Source organism: Cervus canadensis, chromosome 14, assembly GCF_019320065.1.
Source record: "Cervus canadensis isolate Bull #8, Minnesota chromosome 14, ASM1932006v1, whole genome shotgun sequence".
NCBI lineage: Eukaryota > Metazoa > Chordata > Mammalia > Artiodactyla > Cervidae > Cervus > Cervus canadensis.
The window spans coordinates 42,575,158-42,588,623 of NC_057399.1; the positions used below are offsets into that span (position 1 = coordinate 42,575,158).

Genomic DNA, 13,466 nt, shown 5'->3' on the forward strand with positions numbered 1-13,466 from the left:
ACTGCTTCTCAGGAACCATCCTGATTTCCACGTCCAGAGAAAACGTTACTGAATCCTCAAATATATGTTAGAGTTCTTCTACCTGAAACTGTAACCTCATTCTCTGTAATAAAGGGATTTGGACCAAGGTTTACAGGCCCTGCAAAAACTAATTGTACTCAGATTGCAAGAATTCAACTCAAACTAGCTAAAGATTAAAGAAATCACAGGCTTACATCATAGCAAGTTTAGGGGAGAAGGCGGCCTTAGCCCCACTATTCCAAGTCATTCAACTTCTGTCTCATTTTCTGCCTTTGCTTACTTAAACCCTGGGCTTTTCCCCCCTTCTAACCATTTCAGTGGCTGACACAAGCTTTGCCTAGGGTACCTCCTTAAGTCTTAAATATGGAGGGAGAGTTTTTTGTTTATAGATAAAAGCCCAGCGGTTCTGACCTTGCTTCTGTTAACTAGCAGTTAACTCCTTCCTCAAATAGCACAATGGGGATGATAAATATCTGCCTGAAAAGGGTGTTGTTGGATTTCTCCCCTACATTGGCAAGTGGATTTTTTTTTTTTCCAACAGCTATCTGTATTCTTTTTATTTTTAATTGGAGGATAATTGCTTTACAGTGTTGTGTTGATTTCTGCCATACATCAACATGACTCAGTGGTAGTATACAAATGTCCCGTCCTGAACCTCCCTCCCACTTCCCCCTTCATCCCACTGCTCCAGGCTGTCACAGAACAGGGGGTTTGAGCTCCCGGTGTCAGCAAATTCCCACTGGCTATTTTGCATATGGTAATATATATGTTTCAATGGTACTCTCCCAATTTGTCCCATCCTCTCCTCCCCCGTCCACAAGTCTGTTCTTTGTCAGGCAGGCGGATTCTTTACCACTGAGCCAGCTGGGAAGCTCATGGGGCCGTTGGTGAGTTTCTAAAGGAACTGGATCTGGAGAGCGGGTTGTGTCCCGGGTCTCAGCCCTCAACCCCCAAGTCTCTCAGACTCTGGGGCACTGAGGCAGCAGCGCAGCTCATGAACCTTGGAGTCAAGGAAAAGTCCTGAACCCTAGGGCCGAGAAAGAAGCCAAGAGCGAGACCAAAGGGCATGTCAGGGCCGCCCTGCTCCGTAGGAGAGCGATGCTGCATAACCGTGGGGGCTGAGAACACAGCCACTGCGCGCAGCGAACAGAGCCGCAACCGCTCAGCTGTGCGGATGAAGCGGAGAACAATGCGCTCAAACCCTGCACGCGGCGGCTTGCGGTGCCCCGCCCAGGGCGGGTCCGACTCAGAGCCTGCCGGGAAATGTAGTGTCTAAAGCTGCGCCAGTGCAGCGCGGCTGCTTGCCAGCCCGAGTCACGCGCAACTACAGGTCCCAGCATGCCCCGCGAGGCCTTGATCAGCCGCTGTTCGCAGGGAAGGGAGTGGGGCGAACATGGCTGAAGACAGCCGAGGCGACCCAGCGTGCGGTGGGATGGATGGCAGGCAGGATCCGGTCCCCAGCAGTGGCGGCTTCAACTTTCCAGAGTACGAGCTTCCTGAGCTAAACACGCACGCTTTCCATGTGGCCGCCTTCGGGGAGCTGTGGCGTGGCCGGCTGCGCGGGGAAGGGGACCTGTCGCTGAAGGAGCCGCCGGCACCGGCGCTGCCCGGGGCCGGAGGAGTCACCGACTCCGGCAGCGAGGATGCCGCCGTGGCCCGCGATCTGGGCTGCAGCCTGGAAACGGCAGCCGAGCTGAGGGCGGTGTGCGGGTGAGTGCGGGGCCGAGGGGGCTCTTGCAGCTTGGAGTCATCCGGGGTGCAGCCTTGCTCCTACGCTCCCCAGGGACTCATCCTTGGGCAGGCCTGTGGTTTACTCTCCGGGGTAGAAGGGCCGCCCTATCAAAGCTTTCCCGGAACAACGGGAGAAGTCCCGCGAGGGGAATGCACGATTTCGTCTAGTTGGAGAGAAGGGACGAGGCAGCTGCAAGAAAGATTAATTTTTCTATTCACTAGTTTTTAAAGTGCTTATTAATATAAGAAAGTAGTCAGAGTAACAGCGACGTGTATCTGTCATTGACAGACTTTGACGACGGAGGAACCTTAGTAATGAGACTGAAAGGAGATTTAACCAGAACAGGGTTAAAACCTTGATTGTCTGTGGTCTCTTGGGGATCTTCTGAGTATGCCGTTACTAAGATTTTCTTCAAAGTGTCTTATTTTGGATGAAAATATAAAAATCAGTAAGGATCTCTTTCTCCTTTAAACAATATTGGCCGACTTAAGTCAGCCATGTATCCTTTTCATTAGTTGAGTATCGGCGCATAATTTGCCTTTAATTCTCGCTCTGTGATTATTCAGTGAAGTATTTGGGACACAATCCAAATGGTTGCATGATTGCTTTTTTTGTTTTTGTTTTAGCCTTGATAAACTGAAGTGCCTTGAGGAAGGGGAGGATCCAGAAGTCATCCCAGAAAATACTGACCTAGTGACTTTGGGGTATGGAGGACTTAACTTTTATTACAAGATACTTATTTAAATTTTTTTTCAACATTATATTATTCAGAAGTTGACAGTATGGTATTGTTATCATGTGTGTGCCTAGTCGCTCAGTCATGGCCTACACATTTCGACCCTCTTCCCCACCCCCTAAATTCAACCACTGTTGACATTTGGCCCTATTTGATTTAGTTGTATGTGTTTGAGGTAGCTGCTGTGTGTCTTTATCTATTGCTGAACTGTTACAGTAAGTTGCAGACATAATTCATGGCTAAATACATCAGTGTTAACTCCAAAAAGTGTCATTCTCCTACTAAATCAGAGAAGTATTATTATACTTAAGAAAATTAACAGTTAATGCATTCCCTCTAATATCTACTCCATATTCAAATTTGTGTTTATTTTTAAATGTTTACAAAAGTACAGTTAATCCACTTAGATTTTTGGGTGCAAGCTAAATACTCTGATGCTGTGGTAAAAGGACTAAGTTTTTTAAAAATTTTATGTCAGATCTATACTTTTGTAAAATAGGATAAAAATGAATTACTAAAAAAATGAAATTAAAAGATAAGCACAGTAGAACTCCAAATTTTTTATTACGAAATTCAACAGTAAAATTACTGTCCTTTAAGTGTGATCATTTCTAAATGCTTCCTCTTATTGTACTAATTGGATAACAGATGGTTCAGAGATCAGTTCTGGTCTGCCCGCCATATCTTGAGAAACGCTGCTCTATGATAATACTGTTATAGGGAAACTGCATGTAATAGTGAAATTTGTAATTTCCAGTTTGTAACCTGCTTACTTCACACCATCTCAGCTATGTTTTCATCCTTTATCCTATCCTTTCTGTTGTCACCCTCAAAAATTTAGGCAGGTGATTTGACTCTATCTTGTTTTTTTATTTGTAATTGCCAAATCTGTTTCTTTTATGCCTATTGCTGACATTAGCAACACTTGGAGCACTGTAAAAGGTTCCTGTCTTCCCTAGGTCCTGTCTTTTCTTCTGACTTACCCATCATGTTATCACCTAAGTATGCTCATTTGCTGAGAAACTGTCAATGGCTCAGCCTCCTCTATGGACAAATTTCAGACTCCTCACTCAGATTCCTCATTTGAAACCTTCCACATAGCCCAAATATGCCTTTCTTGATACATTTTCAACCATTTTCTCTTTCAGTGGCTCAGGATGCACATGGCCCCTCTCCCAGCGGAACCCTACTCTTTCTTTGAGTCCCTAAGATTCATTTCCACATCTCTGCAACCCATCTCTCTCCCTTAGGGAGTAGATGCTCTTGTAATGTCTAGAGCACTTCTAACATTTCTAAAATATTTGAGTACTCATTGAGAGTCCAGCTCCTTCATCTTTGAATTGCCCTTAAGCCTGTTGTACTGCTTTGCTCCATTTGGTGCCCTTAAACTGTTGTTGATTGATTAGTTGGATTTTTTTTTTTTATGATGCACATCTGATTGTGTCACTCTCTTTTTTAAAACCTTTGTCCTTAAATGGATCACAGAGGCCTCTATAGAATGGATCTTGCTGACCTTTTCAGCCCTATGTGCTCCAGCCATGTTACACTTTTTATGTTCTTAGAATGTGCTCTCTCGTCCTAGATCTTTGCCTGGAACACTCATGATTCCTTATCCCCTGGTCTTGCTAACTTCTGCTTATTTTTCAAGTCTTAGCTGAAGGACTATGGACTCCATCTAGCTCCCCTGTTATGTTCATGTGGTCCCCAGTTCTTCTCTATCGAAATACTCATCACACTTATTTAATTTTCTGTCTTCTAGCTAGGCTTAAAAGTTCCATAAACAATGTCTGTCACATGCACTGCCGTGTCCCCCATACCTAGAATTTTGGCATATAATAGGGAGTCAGAAGATATTTGTAGAATGAGTGGGATAAATGAAACTTGCATAAACCTAAGGAAGTGATTTTTTCCCAAGATTGACTAAAAGAAGAAAGTTGATGGTAATTATGAAGCAGGTTTTTTTTTTTGCTATAATGACATGCTCATTGGCTTATAATGACTTTATTAAGCTATATGAAATGGTTTTTCAGACAGTTTTACACAGTGCTTCCCCTGGCTATTTCCTGTTATTAGATTCACCTGAATCTCCTTAGTTGTCTTCTAGTCCCTTCCATAGGAAATTTGAGTAGAATTATATGTATAATCTAATGCAAAAGGAGTTAGTGCAGCATTTCTTAGCTGGGTTTATTTTGATGTACTTTAAAACGTATTTAAAATAGGACTAATATTAATCTAAACGGTACCACAAGCAAATTAGACTTACTTGAAAAGCCAAAAATCTGTATCTAGGTTCTCTTCCCCTGCTAAACCTTCCTTTCTTCTCCCTACCAATAACTTAAATACATAAAAGGAAAAACAGCACCTAAATACATGACCCCTTTATTATGGCATGAAATAAATTTCTAGCACTTCTTTTCCCCAAAGGAGCTACTGGACTCCTTTTTATGTATGTTAAGAGGAAAAAGGCAGTTGATAGACTGCTGCTCTCCCTGATCCATAGCAAGCTTATCTTCAGCATTTTTGAAATTTTTATTATTATGTAAAGAGATTTTAATTCCTAGGAATAAGAGAGTTGTTACTACATGGGTGCTACTGAGACTTCTTTGTCACCCCAGAAGGTTAAGCAACATTGTTTTTAATTCAATAGCTTGTAAATAGAATATTTAAAAATATAATCTAAGAAAAATTTCCAGAATTTGGAAGAAAACCCAAATCTACAAATTAAAAGGTTTCACTGGTTACCTAGGAAAATTAACTCAGAATTATCAACTCCATAACAAAAATGCAAATACCAGGACTTACTTCCCAATTTCTAAAAAACAAACAAGCAAAAAGACACATCTCATAATGAAAAAAACAGCTAATATAACAAAATATGTACAATTATGAAATGTAATAGAATTGAGGCCATAGGCATCAGTTTTTCTACAGCCTTAATAAAAGTAGTTTAGATTAGGCTTCCAAAACAAAAACACATCTAAAATAAAGTAATCCAGAGAGACTAGAAATAAATGGTGGGACAAATGTACATCAGACAAATGGAAAGAAATTGAGCAGATGTAATTAACGGCCTTGATGGACTTCCCAGGTGGCACCAGTGGTAAAGAAACCGCCTGCCAATGCAGGAGACATAGAGATGTGGGTTCAATTCCTGGATCGGGCCGGGAAGATCCCCTGGAGAAGGGCATGGCAACCCACTCCAGTATTCTTGCCTGGAGAATCCCATGGACAGAGGAGCCTGGCGGGCTGCAGTCCATAGGGTCACACAGAGTCAGACATGACTAAAGCAACTTAGCACATGCACACAATAGTCTTGATATCAGAATAATAAAGTTCAAGCCTCAAAACATTACATCTGACAAAAGACACATTTTAATGCTAAAAACCACAAACCACAGTTAAGAGAAAATACTTATATATACACCAAATAATATAAAACAACCATAGGGGATAGAAGCTTTATAAAACAAACTATAGGGGATATAAGAAATTAGCTAGAAATGCATTAACAATAGGGCACCTTAATATACTAATTTCAGCACAAGACATCATCTGAGAGCTCTAATCAGTAGGATATGTCTTATGGATATGGGTATATATATCTATATATATATAATATATACATAAAATTTATAGCCTATATTAGAGACTACCTGGCTCATTTAGAAAAACTGGCTCTGTATTAGGTCACAGAGGAAACGTCAGTTCCATACATAGAGTAGAAATAATATAAACAACACTCTGATTACAACAAAATAAAGCTAAAATTTACTCAGAACAAAAAACGGGCCATTCCAACATGGAACTGTTCTAACAGGGCTACTGTTCCAACATGGTAAAATATGTATGCCTTAGTTGTAAAGCTAGTATCTTATTTAATAGAGAAACATTAAAGCCGTACAGGTATTTTTACCAAGATCTGGAGTAAGGCAAGCATGCCTAGTATTGCCACTTACTTTGCAGCATTGTACTATAGGATTAGCCATGCAGTTTCACAAAAGAAATCAGTTAGAAGCATAAGAGTAGATGAAGAAGAAAAATTAGCTCTATTTGTGAATGATAAAATGGTATTACCTGGAAAAGAAATAAGTGCTAAAACAGACCAAAAACAAAAGAATTTAGTGTAAGAGCAGGATACAAAATTGATATATAAAAAATAATAGCCTTCATATAAACAATAGACAACTAGAGGACATAATGGTGGAGAAAGTTCCTATTTACAATAGTCAGAAAGATTAAATTTAACAAGAAATGTATAAAGCTGAGGGAAACAGAAATTGTAAACCTTCCTGAAAGACTCAGAACAAGTCTTGGAAAAAATTGAAAGATATCCTCTGTTCTTAGATAGAAATACTCAGCTTTTTGATGTTGTCAGTTCTTTCTAAGTTAATTTACAAATTAAGTACAATCCCAATAAAAATGCCAAAAGTATTGGTTCCTTCATGAAGTTAGACAGTTGATAATAAACTTCATATGGAATATTTGCAAGAATAACTAGGAAAAATTGGGTGGGGGGAAGAAAATTGTGACTTCCTAGTAATTTTGCTATGTATTAAAATATACTACAAAGTCTTTATAATTAAAATAGTTACTAGCTCATGAGCAGACAAATAGACATTTAGAATAAAAGAGAAAGTCCAGTTAGATTCAGATGCATATGGAAGTTTAGTGTGACACTATACACAAGAATAAACTTCAAAGGGATTGGGATCAAAATGTAGAGAATGAAACATACCTACCTCGGTATAGTGAAAGGCTTTTTAACTGTGATTTAAACCCAGAGATAATAAAAGGGAAAGACTGATAAAATTGACTACATTAACATGTAACTTTTTTACATGACAAAAAAAAGCACCATAAAGTCAAAATGCTGCCAAACTTGGAGAAAATATATGCCCAGAGAGCCAATAACCCTAACACATAAGCCCTTAAAAGTTAAGGGACAAATACCAAAAGCCGAAAGGGAAAATGGGAAAAAGATATGAACTAATAATTCACACATACAAAAGGATCAAAATGATTCACAAACATGAAAAAATGTTCATGCATGTTCATTGTTAGAAAAATGAAAGTTAAAATGAACTTTTTTCTCTTTATTGTTGTTATTTGCTAAGTTGTGTCTGACTCTTTGTGACCCCACGGACTATAGCCACCAGGCTCCTCTGTCCGTGAGATTCTCCAGGCAAGAATACTGAAGTGGGTTGCCATTTCCTATTCCAGGGGATCATCCCAACCCAGGTCTGCATTGGTAGGTGCGTTCTTTATTACTGAGCCATGAAGGAAGCCCTTTCTCCTATTAGACTGGCACAAATTTTAAAATATACATTCTTTTGAGGAGGCTGAGGGGAAGCAGGCATTTTCATACATTCCTGATGGAAACGTAAATTGATAACAACACTCCTCTAGGGAAATCTGGTAATGCCCAACACAAAATTACCTAGGCACTTAACTTCTGACTCAGCAGTCCAACTTCTAGCATTCTCTGCTGAAGAGACACCTCCAACAATATGAAAATATATTATGCACAAAGTTATTCATTACAGCATTGTTTGTAACTGCAAATATTTGAAATATTCTAAATACACATATGTAGGAGAACGTCGAAGAAATTATATTGGACATCCACACAGTGGAGTATGGGACAGCTGTGCTAAAAGATGAGGAAAGATGAACCAATAGATTTCTAGGCAGTACTGATTTGTGAAAAAAAAGTAAAGCCCTAAAGCATATGCTCTCTGTTATGTAAGAAGTATTACTGGGTATCAATTTATTGGCTCTCATCTAAAAATGTACCCTTTTTGCCTGCTCTGTAAAAATGAGTCTCAGCTCTTTAAATATTTTTCCTTTCCCAGCTGGCGCAGTATTAAGTAAGCTTTGTCAGTAAAGGGCACAGGCGAGACTTTAATGAGAACAGTTTTGCTTCTTGGTCCAGTGTTTATCAGGGACCTGCTGCGCTTCCCAAGCACCCAGCTCCTTGCATTACCAGGTGGCATGTATCACAGCAGCTTTCTCCCCCACTCCACTCTGCTTGAAACCTCCCTATAAAAGCTTTTCCTAAAAAAAAAAAAAAAAAGCTTTTCCTGGCACCCTTGCTGGCAGATTTCCAGCAGTTTTCACTGATGTACCCTAGCAACTTCTCTGACATTCAGCAAGTCACAGCCATTCCCTCTCCCACAAGGCCTGGATCTGAGTCCTGGGGGAAGAAAAGGGAGCCGCCTTTGGCTTTTCTTTCTTAGCACAAGGAAGGATACGGCTTGTGTCTGCTCTTCCTGTATTCTCTAGATTTCCCTACTTCTTACTTGCCATTCCCTCATCCCTCCAGTCCTAAGTTAATAATTAATTAGATAAAGCTTTGTCTGGTTCCTGTTTGGGCTTCCCTGGTGGTTCAGAGGGCAGGGAATCCGCCCACAGTGGTGGAGACCTGGGTTTGATCCCTGGGTTGGGAAGATCCCCTGGAGAAGGGAATGGCTACCCACTCCCGTATTCTGACCTGGAGAATTCCATGAACTTTTTAGTCCATGGGATCGAAAAGAGTCGGACACAACTGAGTGACTTTCACTTTCACTTAGTTACTGTTTAATTTTTTTCTCCTAATTGAACTCAGACTGATAGAAAAAGTAATCTAAGAAAATTTGTAGGTATCTATGTATTTGAACAAAAACAATGTAGAGGATAAATCATAACTATAGAGGTTTGTGGCCCACAGTGGGTAGATGGGAGAGGGTTGGAAAGAAAGAAGGGAATAGGTACAGGCTAGTGATCCAGACAAAGAAGGAATGATGCTTCTCTAAATACATATACTTTCTATAACTCTTTTGTAACTCTCTTAGAACCATAGTTGTGGTTCACATATCTTTTACACACCTCAAAAGTAATTAGACAATTAAAACCAGCCCGGATGTTGAGGGGAGACTGAAGTAGTTAGTCTAATTGTGTTACAAGTGAATAGCGTAACAACACTGAAGAGAATTAGGAAGAAAGATCTAATCTGATTCTGTACAAAAGCATACTTTGATTCAGTGTTGTAAGGCTGAAGACAAGAAGAACTGTTAATGATTAGTGGTTTTCACAGGGGTGTTAGCAGGTTAGCAGTTCTGAAGCCAGGTATTTTAAAGAACCAAACATTTAAGCAAACAGATTTAGATACAGGGAGCTGAGTTTCTCACTTGTGGAGAAAAGTTGTAAACACGGAAAGGTTGAAGGCTACAATGAATCCTGTGATTCTTGGGATTAGAAGTATTAGTTTAAACCATGGATTTAAAAATACATAACAGAAAAATACAGAAACACAGATGTGTGTACATGTGTGGTTTAGTGTATTTTTCCTTTGAGGCTTTCTTGGTGGGTCAGTCGTAAAGAATCCACCTGCCAATGCAGAAGATGCAGGTTCGATCCCTGGGTTGGGAAGATTTTGTGGAGGAGGAAATGGCAACCCACTCCAGTATTCTTGCCTGAAAAATCTCGTGGACAGAAGAGCCTGGCAGACGGCAGTCCATGGGGTCACAAAGAGTCAAACTTGACTGAACATACACACAGTATGTTTCCTACCTCTGCTGAGAGTCCTGGAAGCAGTGACTGCAGGAACAATGAGAATGCCTCATGCTCAGATACAGTAGGTCTCTAAGCCTCTTTCCAGTGAAGGAACTAGGTCTCCTAGGAGGAGTGGCTGATTTAGGGCTGAGACATGAAAATACAGGGTAAGCTTTGAGCATTTTATGGTTCCATAAAGTAAGGAAATGGTTAAATAGGAAAAACAAAAATTATGAGAATTTGTTGATACAACAGGAGCTCCTAATGGCCAAAGCTTGAATAATTTGAGCAACAGAATAACAATACTGTTAGATTTTAACCTGTAGAATAAGGTAAGTATTTATGAATTTGTACTAATACAAGTAACCAAATAAATAAATGGGAAGAAGGAGGTAGGTTTTCCTCATAATACCAATGAATGAATGTTAAAGGAGAAAAATAGATAATCAGTGTGAGGCATAAACCACAGTAATACATGTTGCAGACAAAATCTACTAGTGAATGATAAATTACTGGATGAAAGTTTCAAGAGAAACAAGACTTGCATAGTCTCAAAGTATCTCCCCCGCGCCCGCCCCCCCACCCCCGCCCCGCCCCGCCCCAAACACTTACCAGGTACAAAGGAAAAGAAAATATCTTTCTAGTGTGGGAACCTGGCAGATAGGAACTTAAACAAGAGAAGTATCTCCAGGAATAAGATATAAATGAATAACATTGTTAACCTCATGATGATACACTGAGGACATCATCTTGTGGCATTCTTGCCCAAAGGATATAAGCTTACTCCAATTACGAGGAAACAGCGATTAAGGACAGTCTACAAAAGCACTGATTAGGACTTTTTGAAAGTGTCAAGATGATGAAAGACAGACTGAGGAAGTTTAAAAGACTGGAGGGTAAAGGAGAAATAAAAAAGTGTTTGCATAGGATCCTGAGACTGATAAAAGAAGCACTAAACTTAATAATTAGTGAAATTTGAAAATGTTTTGTAGTCAGTAATACTGTATTAATGTTAATTTCCTGGTCTTGATAATCTCTGAACAGGTAAGATGTTAACAGGGAAAACTGGGTAAGAGATATAAGGGAACTCTGTAATATTTTTGCAGCCTTTCTTTAAGTCTAAAATTAGTTCAGAATAAAAAACTAAGTATTAAAGATATTTTTGAAGACCCCCAAAATGTTGAAGTCTGATTTTTCTTGTAACAGGGTTAGGAGGAGGCTTCTGAAACACCGGGAAGAAACCTTAACGATAGATCGAGCCTGCAGACAAGAGACATTTGCTTATGAGATGGTAAAAGTCCTCTCTTTTCCACCTTTTCCCATGGAACAAAACCTGTTTATTGGCTGTTACCCATAACTGTATGGTAGTTTATATTGGACATGCTTAGCTGGAAACAAATGAGAGAACCTTCGCTGGGACTGGGAGCTAATAGGAGAAAAAGACCCATAAAATTCAGGTGACGGGGATTCCCTGATAGTCCAGTAGTTAGGACTCCACACATTCACTCCCTGGGGTGTGGGTTTGATCCCCTGTTGGCAGACTGAGATCCTGCAAGTCGTGCAGCACAGGCAAAAAAAAGAAACTTCCCATGATGGCACATTGTCCTCTCAGTGCTCTGCCTTTATTTTTGTTTTTACTTTGGTCTTGCTCTCTATTAGGCTGATTTCATGCCTTTCACCACTCTATTTCTGATGTTTTTGTTCTGCTCCTGGTTTTGGTCTGTAGTGTATGCTCAGTGGTGTCTGACTCTTTGCAACCCCATAGACTGTGGCCCCCCAGACTCCTCTGTCCATGGAATTTTCCAGGCAAGAATGCTGGAGTGGGTTGCCATTTCCTCTTCCAGGGGATCTTCCCAACCCAGGGACCGAACCCATGTCTCTTACATCTCCTGCACTGGCAGGTGGGTTCTTTACCACTGCGCCACCCATTCTTTTCTAATCCATTATTTCTTAGGTAAAACCCTCAGAATGACTTAAGATGATGACTACCGAGGAATTTACGTAGCATGAAATTTAACATTTTAACCATTTTATTAGTTTAGCTGTGGGTTTTTCATATATGGCCTTTATCATGTTGAGTAAGTTCCCTTCAGTTCCTATTTTATTTATTTATTTATTTATTATTTATCAAGAAAGGGTATTGACTTTTGTAGAAAATTTTTTTTTTTTTTGCATCAGTTGGGATGATGTGTTTTTTTCCATCATTCTGTTAGTGTGGTGATTTGTTATGTTGAAATACCCTTGCATCCTCAGAATGAATCACCCTTGGCGTTGTGACATGCAGTCCCTTTTATATGCTGCTGAACTTGATTTGCTAGTATTTTGTTAAGTTTTATCTTTATATTCATAAGGGATGTTGACCTGTAGTTTTCTCACAGTGTCTTTGTCTGACTTGGGTATCAGAGTGTGCTGATCTCATAGAATAAGTTAGGAATTATTTTCTCCTTTTCAGATTTTTTGGAGGACTTTAGGAAGGATTGATAAATTCACATGAAGCCATCTAGTCCTAGGCTTTTCTTTGTTAGGAGGTTTTTAATTTTTGATTCCGTTTTCTTACTTGTTACAGTTCTATTCATACTTTATATTTTTTCTTAAGTCAGTTTTTATTATTTCCTTCTGCTAGTGTTGGGTGGAACAGGCAATAGCAACCCACTCCAGTGTTCTTGCCTGGAGAATCCCAGGGACGGGGGAGCCTGGTGGGCTGCAGTCCCTGGGGTCGCAGAGTCAGACACGACTGAAATGATGCAGCAGCAGCAGCAGCTAGCGTTGGGCTAAGTTTTCTTTTTCTGGTTCCTTAGGTTATGCACTTGGGTTATTGGTTTGAGATTGTTCTTTTCCAGTGTAGATGTTTAGAGCTGAAAGTTTTCCTCTTTCTACTGCTTTTGCTGCATCTTGTTAAGTTTCTGATGTTGTGTTTTTGTTTTCATTTGTCTCAAAGTATTTTGTTATTTCCCTTGTGGTTTCTTTTTTGACCTATTGGTTATCTAAGAATGTATTGTTTAACTTCCACATGGAAATGTTCAGTTTTCCATCTCAACGTTTGGGGTTCCTCAGTGGTAGTTTCTGTCAAATTCTTTTTTTCTTGTGAATGGGGCATAGTTTCCTGTTTCTTTGTTTGTTTTATAAGTTTTTGTTGAGAACTGGACATTCTGAGTGTGTTTTTTTCCTTGTTGAGGGCTAGAGCTGTTTTGAATTTTCTAAACTATTTTTCCGGTGTGTAGTCCCTTGTTGTGTACAGGCATATCTCATTTTACTGCACTTTATTATGCTTTGCAGGTAGTGTGGTGGTGGTTTTTTTTGAAAATTATGAAGGTTTGTGGCAACCCTGTATTGAGTAAGTCTGTTTGGCACTGTCTTTCCAACAGCATTTGCTCTCTTAATGTCTCTGTCACATTTTGATTATTCCCACAATATTTCAAACTACTTCATTATTATCATATTTATTAT

General features: G+C 39.8%; 1 protein-coding gene across 2 annotated transcripts in view; it reads left to right on the forward strand.

The window, feature by feature from the left end:
• Positions 1 to 1,376: 1,376 nt before the first annotated feature.
• Positions 1,377 to 13,466, forward strand: part of SNAPC3 (small nuclear RNA activating complex polypeptide 3) — a 36,885-nt gene continuing 24,795 nt past the window's right edge. Inside the window, exons 1-3 of one of the 2 annotated variants that reach the window (XM_043486489.1) lie at positions 1,377 to 1,731; positions 2,380 to 2,457; positions 11,226 to 11,310. In XM_043486489.1, coding sequence (XP_043342424.1) covers positions 1,415 to 1,731; positions 2,380 to 2,457; positions 11,226 to 11,310 — 480 coding nt within the window. In that variant the 5' untranslated portion in view covers positions 1,377 to 1,414. The remainder of the gene's footprint in view (positions 1,732 to 2,379; positions 2,458 to 11,225; positions 11,311 to 13,466) is intronic. The other variant, XM_043486488.1, reaches the window with a different exon arrangement.